The sequence below is a fragment of the Desmodus rotundus genome, chromosome 10 (genome assembly GCF_022682495.2).
Source record: "Desmodus rotundus isolate HL8 chromosome 10, HLdesRot8A.1, whole genome shotgun sequence".
Taxonomy (NCBI): Eukaryota; Metazoa; Chordata; class Mammalia; order Chiroptera; family Phyllostomidae; genus Desmodus; species Desmodus rotundus.
Window position 1 is genome coordinate 91,653,322 of NC_071396.1, and position 27,241 is coordinate 91,680,562.

Below are 27,241 nucleotides of genomic sequence, written 5' to 3' on the forward strand. Positions count from 1 at the left end.
GCGACACAAAGAAGTGACTCTATTAGTATACATTTTAGACACTGAGCAGGCCATTTCAGTGTGATTCAAACACACTAAAATCCTGACCTTAGGGACTTTGTATCCCACCAGAAATACTAAGAAATATACACTTAATGTGGTGCATTAGTCCCATACTGGTCTGTCTATTCACATTAATATTTTTCATGCTCATGCAGTGTGGTATAATACCAGTCACTGGAAATGGCGCTATCCACAGATGAACTGTCCAAACTGTTCATGTACTTTGCGGCTCATGTGAGGTCCTTGTTTTTCAAGCCTCCCAAATGATTCAAGCAGAATTAACTCCATACATGACATTTTATTCGGTCCCTGTGGAGCTTGTTACAGTTCTTACCAATTGCTCAGGAAGAATATAAATCTTTCAAATGAGTGTATTATGCAGTATTCATGCCTCGGAAGTGAAATTGGAGGTTTAAACACTACAAGAAGAAAAGCATCACAGCTGAGTCAATTACAAGAGTATGTGTTCTTTGAAAATTGGGTATGTAGCTATAGCTAGAAACTTCTTGGTCATTTGAATTTCTGGGCACTGGGAGTGCTTGAATAAATGTATGGCCAGGTAAGTTAATAAAGTGATAACATTACTGAACTGTTTGTTAAAGCTGAGGGTTTTTTTTTTCATGCAAGAAAAAGAAACTACTGAATAGGCCCTTTAAGGCCAGTTTACTCTGAGCAAATTTTGCCATACTTATATAATGACCTCAAGTCGTCCTAACTCAATGAGAAAATGAGACAATTGGACTCTAGATAAAGAAATATGATTAGCTTTTAAAAATATGATATAAAATTAGTCAGGGAAGATCAATGAGGAACACATTTCTGCCTAGTTTTATGTGTCATTAATTCCTATGCCTTATACAGTGCCTGAATCATCATAGCTGCCCCCAAAATATTTGTTAATGAATTACTATTGAACAGAGAGGAAGAAGCAGAAGAGGAGAATAAAAAGACAAAGCAGAAGAAACAATAACGTATATTATCATAGTACTTTTAATTTTTCTAAGAAATCTTCTGGTAACTATTTTTGGTTAAGAAATAGGCATTAATATACATAAGGAATTTCTACTAAAGACCACTCACACAGCTTTGATCAGTTCAGCTGCTCTCTCAGATTCTAAAATTAGCCATAGCAAAATCTAAAAATGATAAATGTTTGCTTAGAAATATATTGTTCATCCATTCTTATTCAAGTATTTATTGAACATTATTTTTTAAAATTCTTTTGAAAATATTTTACTTATTTATTTTTAGAGAGGGGAAGGGAGGGAGAAAGAGAGGGAGAGAAACATCAATGTGTAGTTGCCTCTCATGCACCCCTACTGGGGACCTAGCCTGCACCCCTGCTTTGTGCCCTGACTGGGAATCGAACAGGTGACCCTTTGGTTTGCAGGCTGGCACTCAGGCCGGCAGTCTGAAAGGAAGCACTGTAATACACCTGGCATTTTGATCAGGTCTGGGGAAACACTGGTGGATAATATATTGGTGGTTCCTACGCTCATGATACATTCATTGAACTGATAATTAACTAAAATCACTTATATAGAGATAAATGATACTAAGGAAGTATTCAAGGTTCTGACAGAATGCATGAAAAGAGGACTTACTTTATTTTGGGTAGTCAAAGAGGTTTTCTTTTATTTGTTGATTTTTAGTTTTCAATTACAATTTATATTCAATATTATTCTGTATTAGTTTCAGATTTACAGCAAAGTAATTAGAAGATCATGTACTTTACAAAGTGGCCCCCCAATGCTTCCAAGTACCCACCCGGCCCCAAACATAGTTATCACGATAATTCTGACTGTATTCCCTAGGCTGTAATCTACATCTCTGACTATTCTGTAACTACCAATCTGTACTGCTTAATACGGTCACCGTATGTAACCCCCACCCTTCTGACAACTGTCAATCTGCTGTCTGTTTCTCTTTTGTTTATTCATTTTGTTTTTTAGCTTCCACATATAAATGAAATCATATGTTATTTTTCTTTCTCTGTCTGACTTATTTCACTTAGTATAACACTCTCAAAGACAGCTTTCTTGAGAAAGAAATATTAAGCTGAAATTTGACCAAAGTATGAGTTAACCAAGCAAAATGGAGGGAGGACAGGTAAAGAATATTCTGGGTTCAAATATGTGCAAAAATGTTCTAAAGCAGAAAGGGGTTGGGCTGGCTTGTGAATCTGAATGCAGGTGGTTGCAGATGAAGCACCGCGAAGGGGTAGCTCCTGGCAAGTATGTAAGCAAGGGCAGCAAGACCAGGAGGATACTGGCTCCATTCTCGGAGTTTTATTCTTCATTCTAAAAATAATCCATAGCATTGGGAATTGTTCAGTAGTCCAAGTTTGTGTTTATAAAGATATTTCTGGATTCTGTGTTAAAACCATTTAGAAGAATTAGTCCAAATTAAAAATGGGGGCAGCTAAGAATGAGAAGGCAGCAGAGGTTATGGAGAGATGGGGACAGGTTCAAGATATTGTAGAAGGCAGAAACAACAGAGTGGTGAATGACTTAACGTAGAAGTTGAAACCGACAAGGAGTTGTCAGTTTTCTGGCATGAGGTCCTGGTACATGAAGGGCTTTACCATCGTAAAGAATGCTGAAGGAAGTGTACTAGACATAATCAATTATTAGTTAAAGTTGGGGCATGCTTACGTTTGTCTGCCCTGGAGCTAACTAAATGTAAAAGTTAAGTAGGCTTTCTGCAATATTCATCTTTATCTCAGAGAAGAGTACAAGACTGTAACTATAGACTTCATGGGTGTCCAACCTTTGGGCATCACTGGGTCACACTGGAAGAAGATTGTCTTGGGCCACACATTAAACACATTGTGACACATAATCACACACAAAAAATCTCACAATGTTTTAAGTAAACTTAGGATTTTGCATCGGGCCACATTCACAGCCATCCTGGGTTGCATGCAGCCAGTGGGCCACAGGTGGGACACCCCTGCTAGCTGGTCCTACCTAATCTTTAAAGATCTAGTCCCTGACAAATCTTTACTTCCCCCTTGCCAACCACACACACATATAGTTGTTTTTTGTGAAAGGGACACCGTATTCTATTGCAGAAAAGAAATCAACAACTTAACAACTTGATATTTAATTCATATTAAATAAGAATTAAATACAATAAGATTTTTAATTTCAAGCAAGTTACAATCAGGTTAAAAGAACATATCAAAACAAACTGCCCTAGGTCATTTTCTCAAGAGTCTTTAAGTCCAGACTTCTCAGAAAATCTTCCTCAAAGGATCTTGAGTTGTAGACTGGAGGGTAGGGGTTTCTTGACTTTTAAAACATACAGGAAGCTGTGATCATTAATCACAGTAAATGCAACTTAAGAGAGGGTCACTGAACTCTCTCCCCATTCTTTGAAAACACCTTAGCACTTTGCTCCTTTCTATAGTAATAACTGACTTCATAGATATTATAAATATTTGTATATTTGTCTTAATTTCTCTTCCTGAAATAAAAGTCCCTCAAAGGCTTGAATTGTGCTATTTTAATCTTTTATTTCTTGAAGATAAACAGATTCCTTTGTAAATATTAGTTATTTAAACATTTTTTGTTGATTTAATTGCATACAATGCTTACCTCTAATGATTTATTTTTAATTAAAAATGCCATGTGCATTTATTAGTATGAAAGGTTAGATATCAAGGCCTTTGGTCAAAATGTTTTTTTTTATTAGTTCCCTTATGATTTTACTACAGAAAAAGCAAAGTGTACTTAACACAATGTTTAATACTTAGAGATAGTCTATTTTACAGATTAAATTAAAACAAATTTATTCATATTTTGTACCTTTATAGGGAACTTAATTTTTGAGTGAGGTATTCTCACATGGAAGAATAGAATCAATGCCTTCCAATATCCCTTTCATAGGCATTTTTGTGGATTTACAGAAGCTAGACATATTGGTTACTAACTTTCAAAACATGGCCAGTACACAAGGAGAGCAACTACTTCTTTAGGAAGAACATTGGTAGCAGATAATATGCCTAATTCTAATCAATCCTAAAGGAACCTAAGTTTTCGGAATTGCTGTGTATTTGAAAGAAAAATAATTTTAAGCTGAATATAGGGAGAAAATAAAGCCATACAAATCTTTCAAAGATTTCAGAGAAAAACTATTCAAAACCTCAGTCAGTAGGATGACAAAGAAATATGAGCAAGGATTGGAAAATGGTCATTTACTATATAAATTTGGAAATAAGTATCCCTGATAGGTGTAGTCTTCTCTAATTTGTATGATTTTCAAAATGTACTAATATGAATCTCCTCTCAAGGGATCATTAAGTCAGCCAGACTGAGTTACAGTTATGTAGCTTGAACAGGAGAAAAGTAAATTATTTGGGACTTTCACCTGCCTGGAGCAGGATACCAATGGAAAATTGCCAACAAATATTTCCATTAGAGATGCCAAGAAATGAAATGATGGGAAAATCAAATTCAAAGTAATCAATGGCTCTGTGTCTGTTTTCAAACTTCTAAGGCTATTTTATTTATAATCATATAAAGGTATGACTTAAGCTCTTTGTCAGTATGGAATCTCAGATGATGGATGTGTCTCGTGGATACCTAAAGGAGTCATCAGTACATTCTTCTCCTTTATTCCTCTTGAAGGAGCCATTTATGATTTATTCACATACATTGCCCTACTCAAGCCGTTAGACTTGAGAGTCTAGTGAGCAAAAGGCAGGTGTTTGAAACAGCAGTGCATAGAAAGCTTAAATAATGATGGAAAATAATGGAGTTATTTTTGATTTCACAAATGATATATTATACAGTCGAATTTTCCAGCAAGATGAAAGATTCAGAGCTTCTGCCCAGAGATTTCTCCTCTTCTGTAACTCATAATAGGTTATGCAAGTTATCAACATTCCAGAATCAAGATATTAAAGAAATGGATTTAGAGGATTATCAAACATGGACTGTAGTTAATCACTTCTAAAATTTTACAGTGATTATTTTTGCTTCAGATACAAAACTCAACTCCTTGAGGAAGTGCTTTCTGATTAAAAACATACTAATTGCCTGCACTTAAATCTTACTAATTCAGTTCAACTAATGAAGAGGTCTTGCTGAATTATGGGAAGTTTAAAAATAAGTACATTTTTAAAAATTTCAGTAGTAATATTCAAACACATATCCTGAAGGATGTGTAGGAAAAGATACAATTGTTTATAGAATGACATTTTATATTCATAGTAGAACCTTGAATTAAAATTGCTAGATGAGGGTCATACCCATTGTAAGTGAAGGTTATGACATATTCAGGTTGAGTAAATAAAAAGGGTAAGGGAGGAGGTGCAGCCAAAGGAACTCACAGTCTAAACAAGCAGACAAACATGCGGGGCCCAGAGGCTGTGTTTTTCTAGACCATGAAATAATGCTTTATGTGTAATCAATGCCAATGTGTTTTTAGACAAAGAATGCTATGACAGACTCTGCTTGGAAATTTTCATCTGATTCTTTAAAGTAGATCTTTGAATGAATTAAGAAGTTTTAAAGACATCTTTTCTGCTTTGATTGAGGAAGAAAATGTGTTCCCAAGTGATGTGATAAAAATAAAATTTGATGGAAGAATGAAACATGGCTGGATTTTTTACTCTAACAATATTTTGAGTCTTTGGGTCTCAGTTTCCTCATCTACAAAATGAGGATGGTGAACAAAATTATGTCAATACTTAGAGTCCTTTCCAAAGGCACCATTAACATGGTTACTTCAGTAATGCAAGATCCAGACACTGATAAAGTGAGCAAATGACCAAATAAAAACACCCAATCATGTCAGTTATTTTTTCCAGAGCACATTTTTTCATTATGCAGATCTCCATTACTGGACCCTGAAATCAAAATCAACTTAATGTATTCCAACCACCATTAACCAGAAATAGAATAAAATGGAAAATATGAGAGTCCATGGCAAGAAGAACAAATACTGTTTCTTGAAGCTATTATTGTGGTAGCTTACATATTATGCATTGTGTGCTTGTACTGAGTCACAGTCTACAACACATTTCTTGTTTTCTATAAATGCCTACAATATTTGTAAGCCTCTTATTTAGAATGTGTTTATTTGAGCTAAAGGAAAAAAAAAGGCTTTTACTCACCAATAGTGGGGTCATGGTAATCAGGGAACTGATGACTAATAAACTGCATTGTCATTGCTGAAAAAAAAATAAATTCAATTTAATGAAAATGCACCAATTTTTCAATAACATAATCACCAATGTACCCCATCAGTCTTTCAATAGGTTCTAATGGGTGACTTATTTCTGTGAGTAACTAAATATACAACATGAACCACAAAATGATGATAATAAGAAAAAGCTCTAGGAAAAACATGTATTTAGAGTGAAAAATAATGCCAGATAATTCTCTGGAATAAATATGTTCAAATTGTAAGTATATTTTAATAAAAGTTGTATTGAAGTAAAAATAAGAAGGCTCTTGATATAATGTGAACTAGAGGTAGGATTTTCTTTGCTTGATCTGGTTACACAGTTAGTATTGGTTGGAAAGATCATTTTACTAAAGGTCCTATACATTCCCTGGTACTTAACTTTCTCGTCTTCAAAATCAAAAGATAATCTCTGAAGTCTCTATTGGTAGTAAAGTATTATATCAGTTTCTATCCTTACCTTTTCACAGTTGAAAGTGTTTGTCAATTTTATTTTGCCTAATTCAAGTTATTTACAACCTTTGATTTTTATTACTTTTTTGATATCTCATAAATTCTCCACATTCTTCTTAAATATATACATTTATAATACATTTTTAATGTTTCTCTTATAAAGTTTCCTCATGTAAATTTTCATTACTAATTACTAGGAGATAAGGGCATTCTGAAATGCACAAAGTTGGGGAAAAATAGTGTATAATAGTTCTCTTCCTTGTGTGTGTGTGTGTGTGCATGTGTGTGTGTGTCTGAGAGAGAGAGAGAGAGAGAGAGAGAGAGAGAGAGAACTCTATGCTCAACCAAACGTGAGTGACACTCCTCTGAGTCCTCTTCTCAAGTAGGCATTGACCTTAGCTCCTGTCCTTGCTATGCCTGTGTGCACTGGTTGTAGTAAGAATCCTGCTCAGATTAGTGAGACTCTCCCATGCTTGATATCTGATCACTCTCAATATCAGATCCAATTCCTTATCCCCCAATCTTTTAAAAATGTAATTAAATTTATCGGGGTAACTCTTGATGTCTGATCATGGTGGCCTGTTTCAGCAAGAATCCTTTCAAGTTCATTCAGCAAGCATTCCCCTACCCTTGATGTCTCCTCCTCCTAATTTTCCATCCAAGAGTGCCCACCCTACTCCTTGCCTATAAATCCCCCCTTTGCCTTGTATTTGGAACTGGGTCCAATTTTACAATGAGTTCTCTTTCCCCCCATTGAAGTAGTTCCTGAATAAAATATATTTTTACCACTTTGCTATTTGGCTCTGGTTCCCTTTGACAGTATGTGCATGCTTCAACTAATGTTCAGAGCAGGGAACACAGTTAAATTCAACAAACCTGTACAAGGCACTAGTCTAACACTGCTGAGAAATAAAAAGAAATGGAACCTGAGCCAGTGAAACAAAATCTCTGTTTACATTTTAACACTGTTTTCCTCCTGTCTTTGCACTGACAAAAGGAAGCCTCCAGATGAAAGTACTACTCAATTTGATAGTTTAGGCAAGTTTTTGAAATGCAAATCCATATACCTTACAGAGAGCATATTTCAGGTAAACAAACTGAAAGCAGCATGTTTATTAAGTGAAAATTGAGGAGAATTTGGAAAATGTTTTTCATGGGTTTTCAAATAGCAGTCTCCTCTGCTCTTAGTCCCCGGCTGGTTTACTGTCACAGAGATCAGATGCCCAGTCCCATAATAAACGATTGGCTTGACTAGTCCATCAACTAAACTTCAAAGATAGCTCAGACTCAGTAAATTTAAAAATAAAATGAAGATATTCCCACTCCACCCTGCTCAAAGCAAAGAGATATGTAGCTAACATGATGAACAGCCTCTCCATCCATCCTTTGACAGTCAATTATTTAGGCTAAAATCTTAAAGATGTCTTTGGACACTTCCCCTCTGATGTCCTCCATCTGGTCAACATAAGTTTTTAGTTTTGCCTCCAAAATAGCTTTCAAATAAGTCTTGATTCTTTCTGATATTCTTCGAGTTCAGAATCTTATATTTCTCTTGAAAATCTCTATTGCAATAGAGAGACAACTGAATTGTCTGTAGCTATTTTCTTTCCATTCCATTAGAACATTCATGATGGTACTAGAATCATCACTTTAAAAATAATTATGTCATTCCTATGTCAGCAACTATTAGGATAAAGACCACAGTCATTAACATGTCATGCTAGCATATGCCCATCAAACCGTTTCAGTCTGGAGTTACATCACTACCCAAACAGCTACTCTGTGTTCTCAGACTTACTGAAGGCCTTTCCTCCACAAGTATGCCTTATCCAATGGCTTTCAATAGCCTTCCCCTTCCCCTTCATTTTGGTATCATACTAACAAAGAATCTCCTTGACCAAACTTGAGTCAGGCTCCTCTGGGCCTTCCTCTAAACTAGGTATTGACTTTTAGCTTGTGTGTTCCTCTCTGCTTCAGCCAGTTTTAGCAAGAATCTTACTGAGTCAGTTTAGAGTGAATTTCCCACATTAAAAATCTGATCACCCACAAGGCTCATTCCCCAACATTCCCCAGCTTACCTTCAGGAAGTATTCTGTTAAATCCGATTAACCAGAATCCCCATTACTCCTGCTGTTTCCTCTTTAGTAATTTCCCATGCACTGACCCCTACCCTACACCTTGGCTATAAATTCCCACTTGTCCCTGATGCATTTGGAATTGAGACCCGTTCTAAACTGAGGTCTTTCCCCCCTATTGCAATAGTTCCTGAATAAAGTCTATTTTTAATGCTTTAATTGCTGTCCAGCTGTGGTTTCCTTTAACAATGCTAATAATGACCCATCTCTCTGCACAAATGCCACACTAGTCAATCAACCAACACACTGAAACTCTTGATCTATCAGGTGCCAGTCATGGGAACTACCAAGAAGTGTTAGAAAACATTGTGTGTAATTATGGCCTTAACTTAATTACCATAAACTCAGGAAAGCATTTGGGGAACTAATAGATACATTTAATATGAGACTGTAGAATCACAGAACCGGCATCAGAAATAAATGAACTGGTCAAGGATTTACCTGTTACAATCATTTATAAGAATACCTAGCATATATTTAGATGATGGACTTTGTGCTTTAATGGAAACCTGCTGCTTATTGTATAATTGAAAAAGCCCTTCAATCTCAAATCTTTTGATCTACCACTGAGACAAAAGCAAAGAGAGATCCAGCTGAGCTTTGTTCCAGAACCTTGAAGATAATTTTAGAAAGATTGATTTGTAAAAGTTTCTTTTGTGTTTTAGAAAGTAGATGCCTTATAGGAAATCTCAGAAACATTTCTTTTTGCACAGATAATATGTGAAATATACAATTTTTGAAAACTCTCTCCTAAATATCTATCAAGTTTAATCTGCTAAATGCTACCAATTGAACTGGAGACAAACTTTTATTCTTTTTATAATGTTTAGGCTTACATCCTCAAAAACTTGGAATCCTATTTTCCTTTGTTAAAGAGCCGTTCTGTGAGAAAATCAGTCACAATTTCTCCTCTATTTTATTATGTATTCTAATTGTATTGACTTCATAATATCATAATACATTGGTCTTTAAGAACCTAATAAAAATGGTCTATATCTCCTTTCCAAAAGGTACATTCACATATACATATGTACACAATATTGAAAGATAAGTAGGGATCAATAGATCCCAAGTAAAAACACATGTCCACCAAATACCCACACGTCATAAATGAGCTTTTTACTTAAAAATAGGACATCCATATACAATGTGATACAAGGGCATCTGAGAATTCCAACTTCAAATCTGCCCCTAAGGAGTCCCTAATATTCAGTTTAGATATTAAATTACTGTGTATATATTTTTAAAAATAAAAGATTTCTTTGATGAGGCATGCACACTTCCTAATACTTCAGTGTGAACCAGTTCAATGGATCGAGTTGACAAAACCTACCTGGCAAGCATAACAAACTAATACTCAATATATTTAGGAAAGATAGAGGAAAGTTATGGCTATTTGATGCATAACTATCTTTAATAGTAATATTCTCATTATGCTTTGTGGCTTTTATTATTAAAAAGTGTTATATTTAGGCCTATGATCCATTTTAAGTTAATGTTTTTTTGACCTGTATAAGGTCTGTGACAAGATACATTTTTTTTCCCATGTGGACGTTTAGTTTTTCCAGCACCATTTGCTAAAGAGACTGTCTTCGCTCTTTTATATTGCCTTTACTCCTTGTCAAAGATGAATGGACAATTTTAATGGTGCTCTATTTCTGGGATCTCTATTGTGTCACTTATATATTTGTGTATTCATTCACCAATATCACGTTGCCTTGATTACTGTAGCTTTATAGTATGTCCTGAAGTCGGGTAGCATCAGTCCTCCAACTTTGCTCTTCTTCTATGTTGTATGACAATTCTGAGTCATTTGCCTCTCCATTTAAATTTTACAATCTTTTGTCAATACCCATATGATAACTTGCTGGGATTTAGTTTGGGGTTGCATCAAATGTGTAGATTAAGTTGGGAAGAACTACGTCTTAACAGTTTTGAGATTCTTAATCATGAACATGGAATATCTCTCCACTTATTTAATTCTTCTTTGAATTTATTCTTCCAAATCTTATACCTTTCCTCAGATAGCATTGTACATATTTTGTCAGCTTCCCCACTTCATTCTTTATGACGAAGTGGCAGAAGAGTGAAGAGAGAGAATTCATGGAGGGTTGCATGTGGGGTTTTGTGGAAGAAAAGTCCTCCAAATATTGTGCATTCCTTTATCCACATTCTTTTGCCACCCAGGTGCTTGGCTCCATATAGCATCTATGAAGCTGAGGTGCATGTCAGAAAGAAAAGGAAATGGGCCTTGGTGAGCACATGGTAGACTCTAGCATATGAAGAAAAGGACAGTGAGAGGAAATAGGAAAACAACAAATGAAAGAAAATAAAATGTCACCCACTCTCCAAAAAAACTTTCTCTAGAAAAATCAATTAGATCTTAATGTTATTTTTTCCTGTACTAATTTCCATGAGGGTTGCATCTAAAATTTTTAAATAAAGTATCTTTTAATTTCTGTTGACTACCTCAAAAACTATTACAACAGATCACACTTCTTTAAAATATTTAGGTGACAGCAGTCTACATAATGGAAATCTAGGAAGAATTTTATAGATTTAATAATTAATCCATTAGCTAAGAATATGTCTTAAATTTTGGGTAAAGTGTTTTTATTTTCAGGTCAACTCTGAGGCCATCATAAAAAATTTGGGATAGGAAATAGTGATAGGAGGTTTGCACACTTCACGTGTATAAACGTTTCTCCTTATGTCTATTTGTCTCTCACCAGCTTTATGGATACAGAGAAAGTGCAGAGAGAATGCAAATAGAGAACACATTTACAGGTCAGACAAGGTGAGCCATCCACTGTCATTTTAACAAAGTAATTAAGGATGAAACTAAATAATATTTGGTAGATTCAGCCCCTGCCTTTTGATTTCTAAAAGTATTGCAGGTAGTGGATGACCCGTGTTAGCAAACAAGAATACTTTTTCCACCACAGAAATGAACATTTACTTAACATTAAGCTGAAGATAACATCAGTAAGTACCTGATATGTTTTTATATCAAAGACACTTTTCCTTTATTAGTGCCCATGCCATTAACATATGTTATGTAAATGCAGTGCTTGCCCAGACCTTATAAAATATTCATTAAATGCATATAGTAAATAATGGGCAATCACATCTTCAATGTTCATACAAAACTAGTGGTAAGAGATTGCATACAATCATTTTTTAAAGCAAACCCATTTGGACTGAACTCTTCTTTCTCATGCATATGTTTTTTATTTAAATTTCCATTTCATTATTCAGATATTCTGATAATTTACTATTTCATTTTAAAGTTTAATTTAAACCAACTGCTTCTTGTTTGCATAATTCAACATTAAACCATCAAATTTACCTATGTGGAAAAATGGACAATATTACATATCACCCTCCTTGGAATGTCAGTGGTATTTGCCCAGAGGCAGAGGCAGTCAGTTATGAGAAAGGGAAATTACAAGAAGAAAGGAGTCATTTTGTACAGAATATGCAAGAGATTAAAGCATTGCATAAAATCACAGTACTTCATTTTTACACTCCTTGCCTCCCCCCTCAAAAAAACAAAGAGAAAATAAATTGGGTATCTATGGAAAAGTATTAAACTGACATCCTCTGGAGAATGATATAATTTAATTAGACCATTATTTAATTACAATTACATGACTGAGAGAGAGGTTGGTAAGTCATTGCTTTCCCTTTGGGACTTGAAGACCTTTCAGTGGAGTAGGACAGGTGAGATGGAAGTCTGGCCACTCCTCACTCAGTTCGTTGTGGTATCTTGATAAAACTACTTAACCTGTCTGTTAGTTTTCCTGTCTGGAAAGTAAGAGGAGGAAGGAAAGGCAGCTTATAGCTGCATCCAGAGTAAGCATTCTGCAATGTCCCTTCCTTCCTTCATCTCATTGTCCTCACCTCATCATTACCAATTTGTTATCCATTTAGGATCTGGTTCTGTTCATTGTTCTCTAATTTGATCTTCTATTTAGTCGTTCCTTTCTACCCATATTGGATTTCTGGGAGTGTTTTAAATCTTTCCAGCCATGAGACTTCCAAAGGAAGAGCCTTTACTGGTGCTGTTCCCTCTGCTGGAATGCTCTTCCTCCAGATAAGCGCTGGGCTTGCCTCTTTCAGTATATTATTTGCATGTGATCTCCTTTGGGAGATGTTCTTTTACCACTGAATTTAAACTGAACTCATTCCTCCTCACTAGGACTCTCTATGCCTTTTTTCTGATGTTCATTCATTCATTTATTCTTTCTTTCATCTATTCAAAAACATTCATGGTATGCCTGACTCTGCTTTAAGTGCTTAGAACACATCAGTGAACAGAATGGACCTCAGTCCTCCAGGGGCTTACATTCCAGAAGACGGTGGGAATGAAGAGGGAAACAAAAAAATAAAAATGAATACATATTTGACCCCGGCCAGTGTGACTCAGTTGGTTGCATGACGTCCCTTAAGCCGAAATATCATGGTTCAATTTCTGGTCAGGGCACATGCCTGGGTTGTGGGGTCGGTCCCTGGTCAGGGCACATGCCTGGGTTGTGGGGTCGGTCCCTGGTCAGGGCACTTTTGGAGGCACCCTATCGATGGTTCTCTCACACATTGATGTCTCCCCCCTTTTTTTCTCCCTCTCTTTGCCCCTCTCTGGAATAAAAAAAAAAGGACACATATTTACATACACCTTCATAGCATTTTAGGTGGTGACAACTACCATGAAAAAAGTAAAATTATTATAGGATCATTATGGAAATATAAAAGAGTTATATTCAGATAAACTTCTGCTAAAAAATAATGAATATACAATTTCTAGGAAGAATAGGAAAAATGTCACATTTCCACTATTAAAGAACTTGTTCATGTAGTTTTAAAAGGATAATAATGAGTATTGGATTACTATGTCTTATATCCCAATGAATAATGTATTTATAAGAAATATAATATTTTTATTTAAAACATCATTATTTAAAACAAGCTGGAAATTATATCCTTCAAAAGAATTTAAATTTAGGATGAAATATTTAGATAGTAACCTTAACATGTGTAAGTTGAGTACCTAATCTTTCAAAATTCCTTTAAGGATGATTTAACAAAAATGTTTTAAAGACTATGCAGTGACTTGATGTGGCTCATAGAACTATCGAGCAAATTGGAGAGGTCATAGGACTCCAAAGTCAGATACTTTTCATTGTGTTTGTTGCTTCTTAGTAATTCCTCTCTCTTAACTGAAAATCTATGCTCTTCATGAGTGAACAATGGATAGCTGATGAACAATAAATAGTATGGATAAGTGAGAAATATTTGTTTTTTTAAATTAATAAAGAAATGAATAAATCTAAAACTATCTCTTGACCTACAGTTAAACTCAGGTGAAAACAGTTGATAGTTCTTTTATTTTTCTACCAGCATTCCATTTACAAACAATTTCTAAGCTGCATAAAGTCAAGGGGCAGAAACAGCCTCGTGAGAAGACACAGCACAGGATATTTCGCAAGGAGGGCCTGTCACCCTGTGGAGAACCTTGAATGAGATGAGGTGACGATCAACCTGGAATGCCTCCAAACAGGAACAATAAAATCCTTTTCAACTCAAGGTAATAGGGAGGTACTAAGAGTGGTGGTAGAATTGGATCTTCATGGAGTTTGGCAAAGATGCCCAAATACCCTTCCTTAATTCTCTTGACACCTTTTAGTACTGAACAGTTTGAACTTTTGGGTAGACTGAAAAGAATACTGAGTGAGAAATTAGGTCAGAGGAAATCCCAATCTCCACTCTAAAGCCACCACTCTTTTCTTTTTCTCAAATTAATGCAACTCTAAAATGAATGGTGTTTTCTCTAGGGGTGTTCTACAGGTTCTAAAAGTCTACCAAATTGGCATTTAGGAAGAATACAGCAGGGGTGGTTTGGTGCCTTCCAACTCAAAAGTATAATTCAACATGTTTATATCAGGATGAATGGAGCTTAGTAACCCAGGCCAAAGCCAAAGCTATGCCTCCAAGAATTGGATTCTCTCCATCAATTACTATTTTCTTAGAACAGAAATGTCACACAGCAGCACAGATGGAACTGGAGAGCATTATGCTAAGTGAAATAAGTCAGGAGGTGAAAGACAAATACCATATGATTTCACCTATAAGTGGAACCTAATCAACAAAACAAACTAACAAGAAACATACAACCACAGCCATTGAAATAAAGAATAAACTTTATTCTTTATTCAAAAACATTCATGATACACTGACAGTAACCAGAGGGGAGAAGGGACAGGGATAATGGGGGGAAAGATGTGTCATCAAGAAACACGTATAAAGGTCCCATGGACAAAGCCAAAATGGGAAGGATTGAGGGTGGGAGGTGAGGGTGTGTGGGGTTGGGAAATGTGGTGGCAGGAAAATGGAGACAACTGTATTTGAACAACAATAAAAAAAGAAAACATTAAAAAAAGAAAAGTCACGTGTAGATATAGAATGAGGATGGTTAAAAAAGAGGGGGTTGAGATTTGAGGGTTCAGCAAACAGATTAGAAAATGGCCCCATTTGGTTGGGGGAATGGGACTAGACCAGGCAAGAGGGTGGAAAACTTAACGCTTACAGCTCCCCATTTTGCTGAGGGTTTCCTTTCCCCAACATGTTCCTCTTCACTTCCCTTCCTCTTCCTCTCCCCATAAACCCTCTGCTACCAGAAAGAATGGTGCTTCCCACAACATTAAAAATTCTGTTCATCTTCACGGCAGGGTTTTCAAGAATGATTGATAGGACACAAACAGAAATGATGGATACTAAAACTCACTATTACCAGTCATTACTTATTTGCTCTATGCTGACAGTTTATTTTGTACTCAATGAAACAAAGAAGAAAAATAGACATTTTCACCAATCATTTCTCAAGTATTTTATCATTTAGGATAAAACCCATCTCTCTAGGTAAATAAAATACTGTTGAAGCTCTGCGTACATTTACTACTTTGAGTAAATACATCTTTTACCTCAGCTCCATTCTTAGAGTATAATAATTAATGGAATTAATTATTGTGAGAGTCTCATTCATGTGACTGGGTGATGATAACCAGAAAATATCCCAAAGTGCTCAGTTTTAGAATGCATATATTGATAATTTTTCAGGAAAGTTATCATAAACATTAATATTTTAGTCTATATCAGAGTTTATGTTCTTGTTATTTTCTAGGACAGCTACCCCAAAATATGATACCTTAGCATGCTGAATATTTTAAGCTGAAGGAATTAAAAAATGGCAGGTGTGGAATGAGTCTGACCTCTCCAGTCTCCCCCTAAAGCAGGTCATAAGATCTTCATGTGAGAGCTGCCCTCCCTATGCCCAGAGGGCAGCAGCATCTTTATGTCCAAAGACAGAAGGATGCTGAGAGCAGTCTGAACAATCTCGCTAACCACTCCATCTACCAGTTTACTACCCTTGTCTCCTGTTCTTTTGTCGTATCACATCTTCCGTGACTTTCCACTCTACATCAAGCCTATTGTAAAAATGCCTGGACTTAACCACATCTTAAGGTCTTCATTTTCTTATGTGCCATGTAAAACTTATATTATATAAATTTGTATGCTTTCTCTTATTAGTCTGTCCTTTGCCAATCCAACTTACAGGGTCTGAGCCTGAGAAACTAGGATGGACAGAGTAAGAGGTTTTTTCTCTCCTACACTACTCAGCTGCCTCCTTCACCAAACGGGCAGTGAAGTACATGAACAGTTTTCTCCTGCCCCATTAAATCTCTTCTCTTTGCTTAAAATTCCCCATTTAGGGCGTTATGTCTTGAATGATTCTGGGTTCCTGGATGATGTTCTTCAAACATCCTTGCATTTTTCTATCAGACTTATAGTCCTTCATGGCACAACAGATGCTTCCGCCAGGGCGAAAATGCTGAAAAGGCACACTTTCCATGGTTTTCCCCAGATCATCTTTGATTACATTAGAAATGCTAAAAGTTATAGTGGCCTTTATAACAGTGCATGTTTTTTCATTTAGATGTTATTTTAAACTACATGTTTCTTCTTATAACACATATGAAATGACATAAGTCTCAAGGCAAAGGTTAAGAGACGGGGTATCAGAAGCAAGACTTAGAACAGTCCCGAGAGTCTGGGCTGATAGAATAAACCCGGAAAGAGGAAAGGTAACCGATTATTGCAAAAGTCATGCATTTTAGTTCAAATTATCAATTTTACCATTACAAAAGTATGGAATGAGTTAGACCTGGTCTGACATCTGTTCAAATGAAAAATGACACAGAGGTGAGGAATAGGTCCACACAGTTGTCTGACACAAGAGAAAATCTGAAGGGGACGCACAGTTCAGGGTAGACTGTGACTCCATTATTAAATTTCGGCATGCCACTCGTTGGTTCTTATTGGATTTGTTATGGTGACATGAGGCCAGCCTTCCTGACAAACATGCTTTCTCCCCAACGCCACCCTGGGTCAGGTCTGCCTACAGCTGTGCCTCTCCTGCTGGCCTCCAAATACCAGATGGGACAGGGCCTGAGCTGTCTGGTGACGGAGACACTGTGCAGGCAGACGACACAGGCGCTTCCTCTGTCAGTGTTGACAGAATTGAATTGTGCTCTTTCTGTCCAGGGCAGTGGCTCTGAACTGTGGCCAAATAACCCCTAGGGGTTTGAGAGACCCTTTCACAGGCTTAACAAGGTTCTCCCTTTTCCACCTGTACATCTTTGTGAGGCTGGGTTTGTTTTCGTAGACTCAACTACAACAACTTACTGCAGCATACTGGCTACAGAGGCAGATGGGAGACTCCAATGCCTTTGAAGCTAGATTATCTGTGGATATTTTAAAGTATGTAAAACTATGCTATTCTTCTAAAATATGTTGTTGTTTTGAAAAATATAGACTTTTTAATGTTACTTATAAGATATTTTTAAAGGAATTATCATTTGTTAAAACTTTTTAATAAATGAGTTTGGCTTGATAAAACCAGTTTTAATTTATAGTAATACATATTAATAGAAATAACAGATATAATTTAAATGCTAAGACTAAAATGTAAGACCACTGATCTAGAGCAAAACCTCAGCCTATAATAAAAGTCGATGGCGATGACAATAATAATAGCAGGTGGAAAGAACTGTGATTATTCATACACCGATAACATTTCAAAGCCTACAATTAAAGATAAAAGAATATGAAAGCCCACTTGGTCAAGATACTGAAATATGAGTCCACATCGATATTTTTCTTCCTTCTTATTTCCTTTCATTTCCTGTCTTTTTTTCCGCTGTGGTCTATGTCACATATTCACAGCTATTGTGCTGTCTATGTCCTTTACACTTTGCATCTTTCTCTTTTCCCCTCACTCTTCCCATACCCCACTGCTCCTCCCTGTCATTCTCTTTGTTCCTCTCCAGAACTCGTCTGCATCTTTTTCAGGCTTCCCCACGACTGTAACTGCACACAAATCAGATTATGGGATTACAAACACATGTTTTGTTTAATAAATATAGTTTTAGTATTTTTCTATCAAATCACCCCCTCTACTCTCCCCTCAAGATAGCTAAAATTAAAATTTAGTGACATTCCTGAAAACCCAAAGCACACATTTGAATTCTTCCCTAGAAAAACTTTTTAACATTCTTAGAAAAACAAAAAGAAAATAAACATAAAAGAAAATTATTTTACTTGATATGGGAAATGAGGAGTCTTCCAATGAGAAGGGTAGGTGAAACGTGAAGAACAAAACAAGTAATTACTGTGACAAAGTACAAAGCCAGGGGCCCATGGAGAAGGTACCTGCCAGACAGAAATTCTCGGCAATGGAACGTGGCTGGAAAATTTGAGTCAATTTAATGACAGACTTCAAATTTAAAGTTTTTTCTCACTTTGTGTTGACATTCAACTTCTTCATCCCTTCTCTTAAATTATTACACACAAAGCCCCGAGGAGGGGAGAGGTCATCCTGTTCAGACATGTGATGGGGTGAAAGCTGCTTGTTATGTGAGTGAGTTAAGTCAGACAAAGAAAATGATACCATTTACATGTGGAATCTCTCAGTAAAACTTGTAAAACCTGTAAAAAACAAATAGTATAATGGTGGTTACTAGGGATGTGAGGGGAAGGGTGGTGATAAGATTGATGTTAAGAATGCAAACTTGCAACTATTTACATTGCATTTAGATTAGATATTATAAGTATCTACGGATGATTTAAAGTAGACAGGAGGATGTGCACAGGTTATGGGGGGAAGTAGGTTTACAGTTGTGAGTACATGAAACAGAGGTCGTTCTTATATTATTATTTTTGTATTGTTTTCCATACGAGCAACTTTAACCTACTTTTGTCCCACATTAAATGTAAGTACTATATCATTTCACACAAGGGACTTCAGCATCCGAGGGTTTTGGTATTCATGGCATGGGGGTGCCCTGCCTCAATCCCCCATGGATGCCCCAGGCAGGATTGTGTATAAGTGTATCAAAGTAACATGTACCCCTTAAATTTACACAATGTTTTGTGTCAAATGTATTCAGTTTATAATAAAAGACAATAGCAGGCTCGGGAGCTGAGAGCAAGACTTGAAGCAAGTGAGAGCAATGAAACAGCCGCTGATATGGACGGACTCAGAGACATTTAAGCCACCTTTGCAGTCACCAAAGGAGAGCGGAAGGCATGCCGAGCTTCCCACGGTGTGTTGTGCCGGGGCTTGAACTATTCGATTGAGAGGCTTTTTGACTTCTAATCCAGGTATTTTAGCTATCATTGTATTATATTTCTCAGTGTTATCTTCTACCAGATGCAAAGCTAGATTCAAAGCGACCGGAAATCCGGGACTCTGGTTCCTGTTTCTCTTTTGTATCCATATCGATAATACCCATTATCAACATGGTACTAAGTGTAGCAGGTATTGGGTAAAGATTGGTTACTGATTTGCCACTTGATATAAATAATATGCATCAAGATTTCTGAAATCAGTAATTCAGAGATGGGTGTTCAGATTGTAAGATTACACCCAATCGTCACGCTGGTGAAATAGTCAAGGAAACAAGTCCAGAGGATTAAGACATATTCTGGATTGAATCTTAACTCTGTCACATGTTTTTGATTTTGAAAGAGTTAGTAAATAATTTATTGTTTCACAGTTGCCTCCTATATAAAGTCGGGTTAATTATAATACCTACCATTGGGTTGTTATCAAGAGTAAGCAAAATGATATATGTAAAAAAACAACTAATGACTGGGCAATCCTAAATTCTCAATGAACCTTCTTTATCAAGATTTTTAAAGCTCCTTTATTTGGAATGATTCATATGATTTCTCTTGCTAATATTGTTTTGTGGTCTCAGGGTCACATTAGCTAAAACATAATGTTTTTTAAACCACATCTCAAATATATATATATATATATATGTATATATATATATACACGATGCTATTTTCATATACTTAAAATATAATATTTCAATCAACTGGTGGTGTGCTTTCATGAGTAGGCCTTGTTTGATAGTCCTGTATTATCACAGGAATGCCAGTTGTTCATTTTTTCCATTTGTTGAATTAATTAGTAGAGAAGAGACTGTTTTTTGGACCGTAAGACGCACCTAGGTTTTAGAGGAGGAAAATAGGAAAAAAATTTTTTTGAAGCAAAAATTGTGGTAAAATATTTAATAATATAAATAACATAATATTTCACCAATGTAAATGTAAGCTATATTCAGACTATAAGATGCACCCCTGTGTTCCTCCCAAATTTGGGGGAAAATGTGTGTCTTATAGTCCAAAAAATACACTAATCAAGGTACTGGTTTCTAAAATTTTTCAACCACATGCTACAGTCAATTGAAAAAAAATTGTTTGAATTTAGAATATGTGTCCTGCTTACTTTGTTAAGGTTGTTTCCCATTGTTGGCTCTCCTTAATATAGTAATTGTAGTAGTATTAAAATAGCACTCCAATTCTCTGGAGTGAAAGTGAAGTGAATTATAAAGAGATAACTGGAAAATCATCATTGACATACATGATGACAAAATCGTGGCATGTGAAATCTCAAGGACAGCCTGCACTTCCCTGTCATAGACAATGACACAATAGGAGCTACCTGGAATTTGTCCCGGGTTTGATAGAAAGATCATTTGGAAAGAGTTCTACGTGGCCTTTGAGCTCTGCCATGTACATCTGACTGTGATATGGCACGTGGGGCAAAGTCCAGGGGAACTCCTGAAAACATTAGGCATTTTACCTCTTCAGTAATATTTTGTAGAACTACTGGTCAATGTATTTGAGGCACTCAGAGCCAAAAGCCTGGGACTCTTTGTAAAGGTCTTCTACACTTCTCACTTTCTCTCTCTCTCTCTCCCTCTCCAACTTCCCTTAAAGTTTTCATTGCCTCTGTATTGATTCTATAAACAGTCTTTGTCTCCTCCCCACCTTCATTTGGGGGTGGCGGGCAGTCCTGGCTGAGACACTCATGCCCTGGCAAGGTGGTTGCCAGAGCATGTTGTTGTTAACCCAGTTTTTGTCCTTCTGGGGAGGTCAAGGTCAGGCCGCAACTTAGCTTGAAGGGACATTTTCAGTTTTCTTTCTGTCTCTTGGGGTATCTGCCTCTGATATTTCACTAATAAACTCCTCAACTTAAAAAAAAAAAAGCTAAAGCTAGCTCATTAAATTAATTCAGACAAACTCCCATAATACTTCTAGTTCAATTTCCTTAACTCTAATCCACAATGGCTGTACTAGATATACTTTTGTATTCTTCTGTACTTTTACTCAACAAACAATAGAACTACAGTTATGCACTCTGTAAAGTTTTGGGACAAAGTTGCAAATGGCAAACTATCTTCAATGAGCTCACAGTTGAGTGATGGACATTGAATGTTATGATAGTTAATCATAGGTTCTTATTTTGGCAAAGAAAAGAGGAATGCAATCTAGCCTTGGAGGTAAGTAATTATTTTTCTGAGAAGACAATCCTGATTCTTGAATAGTAAATATATGCTAATAATGCACATGGGATAGGAACCGGTGGAGACTTTCAGGCAAAGGAAACAGCATGGTCCAAAATCACAAAGGCTCAGGCAACACATTACATTAGGGAATTTCTGGTAATTCAGTGTATGGGTGGAAAACAGGGTGTGGAAGGACCAGGTGAAGGATGGAGAGAAAGGCCAAGGTCATATTGCCAAGGGCTCATTATGCCATGCTAAACATTTAATTTTCTCCTAAAAGTAGTGAGTAATCATTAAAAGTGTTTTAGATGGAAGTGACATATACAGAACTTCATTTTGAAAACCAAATCCACTGGCAGAAATGAAGCAATAGAAAGAAGTGGCATTACCATGTGCAGGGATATCTGGTAGGACACTGCTCTGGGAAGGGTAGGTAAGAAGCCACGAAGTCTTGACATAAGACTCTAGCAGCAGGAGTTTGAAGGGACAAATGGAATTGATCAATATAACCGAAAGAGAATTTGTATGAATTAGAGACCAATTAAATGTACGTAGAAGACAGTTATTAAATGTAGGTGGAAGAGAGTTATTTTTCCAAATGGATAGCACAGTGCCCTTTGCTGAGAGACACAGTAATGGAAATAGGTTGGGAAAGATAATGCATTTTCATATAGCGTAGGTTCAGTTTAAGGTTCCTGCGGGCATCCATTCAAAAACTGGACATGGGTCTAGAAATCAGATGATCCCTCAAATATCTTTTAAACTAATATTATAATTCAGTTTACAAAAACATACGTAGAAAAACACTTTGGTGTTAACTATGTGTTAAACATTAGTGTAAGTCTGAATTATTGAACAAATGAATATTATTTAAGTATTTGTTACATACATTACTCTTGCTTTGAAGTAGCTCATTAACACAAAAGGAATATACCAGTCAGCTTTGCTGTTAATAATAAATCCACAAAATGGGAAATCAGAAATGCTAAAAGAAATGTTCAATTTTTAAGTCTTTAACATATTTTAGAAGACCCCTTTTTTCCTCTTACAGATAAAATTGGTACTTTTTCAAGCTAGAACTTCCTTCAGCCTCCTGTGACTTCCACTCCCTGTCTTCTTGTGTGGTTTTTAGATTATCACAAGACTCCACATACCCTGTATGGCACAGAGACAGGCCGGGGGTGAGGGCTCCACCAAAGTTTTACAAGCCACGTTTCGAGCCACAGCATTGCTAGGTAATAGCTCTCTGGACGGTGGCATGCTTCTCTCATGAATTTATCTTCGGCTCTTCCTCCTTTCACTGCCATTGTCATTTTATTCAACAATGGCTAATAAATAACAATTGAGTCCCTTTTCCTTCTCACAATGCCAACCTTTAATTACTGCATTAACTTTTATTACATATATAATTAAAAAGTTAAATAAAATAGTACCATTGATATATGTGAAAACTATATGAACTTAAATCATTAAAAAATATGGGTGCTCGAAGAAATTTAATTAGGATTATGTGAAGAATAAAGAACTATGTATGGGAATGATTTATTACTTGAACTTATTTGTTTCTATTATAGTATCCATGGTGATTCACATAATGTAAAGTCTAATTTGAAAACAAGAGGATACTATCTCTGAACTCTAACTTCCTGAATTCTTCACAGAATTTGTCATATAATCATCCATATTGGACTCTCTAATTTCCATTGCATGTAGGATTAACTCCAATTCTATACACTTTGACACTCAAAAATTCTTCCTACTCTGTTACAATGAATCTGGAGATCATACAACTGTGGACTCTAGTGGAGATACTCTTTCCAGTCCATCCCTTTCCACAGCTTTGACTTGGCCTCAGTCCTGTCTCTTATTTGCTTGTTTCCTTCTGTCTACACTCAACAACATTTATCTTAGTTTTGCTTCTTCTTGGAGAACTTCCCCAATCCTTCCAAACTTCAGTGGTTCTAAGTACCTTCAGCACATATTCTCTGTCTCCCTTCTTTCTTTCCTCATACAAATATGCATATCTGTGTTCCCAAGTAGCCCATGAAGAAGTGGGGAGGGAAGTGGCCAAAAGTGAACAGGTGCTACCAGGTACATCCTGTCTACCAGGTCCAGCACATGGGATGTTTTCTTACGTCTCAGTACTACTTTTAGATAGATATTTTTATTGTGGATGATTAAATAAGACATAGAAAGGTTTAAATAACTTCTCAACTTCCCCCCACCCCAAGCTTTCAATGGGGAGTTGGATTTGAACTCAGTGGTGCCTGGTTTGTCCTTCTCCTGTGAGCTGTGGCCGTCATATAGTGGCAGTGACTTTGAAGGCAGGGTGGTAGGCTTTAACTTGTAATGCTGCTCCTCACTAGCTGTGTGGACTATTTATTAAGCATGTTCTATGTTCTCTGCTCAGGATTTCACACAGGTAGAGTTGGAAGCAAGAACGCTCAGCCATGGTACCCACAGTATTATCTCTGTATAAATAAGAAAATGAAAGCACAGGGAGTTTAGGTTAAGTTGCCTAAGGTCCTAGAATAGGAGGCACAACTGGACTTCAATCCCAGGCTATCCAAACCTGCACTCGGAATCATTATGCTGACCACTATGCCTCTATGGAAAACTACCATAACCTCTTTAGGCAGTGAAAGTTTCCTTATGTGTGAAATGAATGTAGAATTGTTTTGAAGATTAAATGGGATTATGGGAAAACAATAAGCATAATAACTTCCACATAGTAGTAACTAGATAAGTAATGTTTGTTTTTATCTTCATTACTTGACTATGCTGACTGGAGGGCTGGGGGCAGGGATGAGATATTTTATCTCATTCAAAAGTGGTTCTGGGCCTTACCTGCTTTGGCTCAGTTGGTTGGGCATCGTCCCGCAAACCCAAACATCATGAGTTCGATTCCCAGTCAGGGCATATACCTACCTAGGTTATGGGTGTGGTCCTCAGTCAGGCACATACAAAAGACAATATCACATCAGTGCTTCCCCCCCCTTTCTCCCTCCCTTCCCCCTCTCTAAAATCAAAACGCATGACCTAGGGAAAGGATAAAAAAAAGCAGTTCTGTGCATGCAATTACTGCTTCATAAATACTTTTTTATTTCATTATTTTATATATTGGTTGTTTTGAAAGATGGTGAGGAGAAAAAAGGCAGGGTATTATCAAATATTGACAGATACATAAGTCTGGTATTAAATTATATTAGATTTAAACCATAGACAATAATGGAGCCTTGTTTTATGCTACCATATGAAAAGGAGATCCCTGTGGGAGAAATCTCCTCATTGGATCTTACATCCATTTAATAGCAGAAACCATCAATATAATCTATTTCAAAATCTCAGTGCTCGCTATACTCATATTGCCTATAACACAGCAATCTAAATGTGTATGGACTCTGCTTCATCATTTTCTCTCATTGCTTTCTTCATGACACTGACATCCAAAGACGCGCACAGTAAAGAAGCTGGGAAGCATTGGGTTTGTGAAATTCTGTGACTATTTGCAATGATATACCAGAAGGGGAAGAGTTGTCAAGTCAGCCCTTTGTTGAAAGTTAGTTTTACTTTGTCTGCAGCTCCAGTATCCCTCTAAAGATGTGTGTGATTGCAAAGGTAACAAGGCTAGAGTATGCAGCTCGGTCAGTACTCAAAAACCTCTCTGGAAAATATGGAAGACCTGCAGGCGGACTGATGATGACATCACCCAGCTAAGGACACAAAGAATTTCAGGATGAGATCTAAAAGTGCCCCTTCCAGGCAATTTATAAATGTGTTACAAATAAGATTAGGGAGATTGCTGTATCTCAGAAAGAGGACTAATGTCTAAATCCTGGGATCTAAAGTGATGATGTCAAGTAACATGTTTTTTTAAAAAATGATATAAGAAAGAAAAAGTCATCTATATGAAATCAAGAAAATTAATTGAAAAGTAATTCCATGTCAGGGTTAACGCAATAACGACTAAGGAGATAGAAATGGTATCTGGAAAATGAGTATTTTAGTCATCAGAAAGTCAATCTCAGAATAATCTTGTTGAAATATTCCGCACCTTCTTCAATTCCACATCCTCTGTTGGATGTTCTAAAAACTGTCTGCTTTCCTATTCTGTTTGCTTGGTACCTTGATAATAGAAGGGTCTCTTGGAATAGCAGGAAAAAAAGCTTCTGGTCATTTGAAAAAGAATAACTCTCATTGTAAATTGGCCCTTCTGTTTTTAATTTTTTTAAATTTTATTACAGCTGTCCCCATTTTCCCCCATTACTCTCCCCTGCCCTACCCAACCTACACCTCCCACATTCAATCCTCCCCACCCTTTGTCTTTGCCCATGTGTCCTTTATACATGTTCCTTGACTTGACCCTTCCCCTTCCTTCCCCCATTACCCCTCTTCCCCTTCCTCTCTGGTCACTGCCAGTTGTTTTTTTTTTTTTTTATTTTCATGTCTCTGGTTCTATTTTGTTCTTAAATTATTCTTCCTCTACAGAAAATTTGATTAGCATAAATTAGTTTTAGGATTTATTATTCCCATGGTGCATTCATAAAAGTTCTGATCTGAATCTGAAAAGCAAAGATCTTGAATTTGCTGAGAGGCCCCCATGGTGATATTTGCAGCTTTCAGTTCACAGCCATCCCCCAGATTTGTGGAATCAGCCAGGGGCTGATATATTGTTATTTTGAAAAGTTCTTCAGCTGATTCTGATGGAGCGTTTGCTATGCCTTCTGAAATACAACAATGCCATGTTTAAGAGAGAAAAGCAGCCTGATAAATCAAGGATTGTGTCTCAATTGTTTGTATAAATAACAACTTCAAAAATGGAGAGAGAGCCATATTCTTCTTACAAAAAAAAAGCTACTCGGGCAGCATAATTCCATCCTCCCTCCCTATAGAGCCACACCCAGGGCATGTTCTCTGGGAGTGCTTGATGGATGCTTGGTGACGAAAACTATGATGAATTGGCATGAGGACACCAAGATGGAAATTACAGTTGTGGGCATTTGGCAGCTCTGTATCAGAGGCTGGGTTAGGAGCAGATTAATTAGGTCAGTCTCTCAACTTTAAGTGTCTCTACCTCTAAGTCAGAAGAGGTGCCCATGATGTTGTTCAGGTCCTCCAGAAAATAATAAAAAAGGATTAAATGAAGTAGATTCATCCTGATCCACAACTTGGAATGTGCCTGCTACATTATTTTTATAGCTCCTTTAGTAGAAGTGATATAATGTAAAAATACAGCACAAAGTGAAAATCTACAGTTCTCACATTGAATAAATGACATCACCTACTATCAGGGGCAGTATTGTAGGACTAATTATGAGATTTTTTCCCACATGTTATTGGCCTAAGAGGAAATAATATCTGGATTCAAAGGAGCATAAATGTTCAGAGGCAAACTATGGATCTACTAAGCAAGGATATGAGTGCAGAGAAGTAAGATAAGTAAGCTGAGGCAGACAGATTCTCCAGTTATTGGCAAACGGGTCTTTACGGTTACAGATTAGCAAC

General features: G+C 36.6%; 1 protein-coding gene across 2 annotated transcripts in view; it reads right to left on the reverse strand.

Annotated features, from left to right (window-relative positions):
- The window catches only part of RIT2 (Ras like without CAAX 2), a 284,937-nt gene that overhangs the window by 211,869 nt on the left and 45,827 nt on the right, over positions 1-27,241 (reverse strand). For both annotated transcript variants that reach the window (XM_053912975.1, XM_024580414.3), the window contains exon 2: positions 6,164-6,220. In XM_053912975.1, coding sequence (XP_053768950.1) covers positions 6,164-6,218 — 55 coding nt within the window. In that variant the 5' untranslated portion in view covers positions 6,219-6,220. The remainder of the gene's footprint in view (positions 1-6,163; positions 6,221-27,241) is intronic.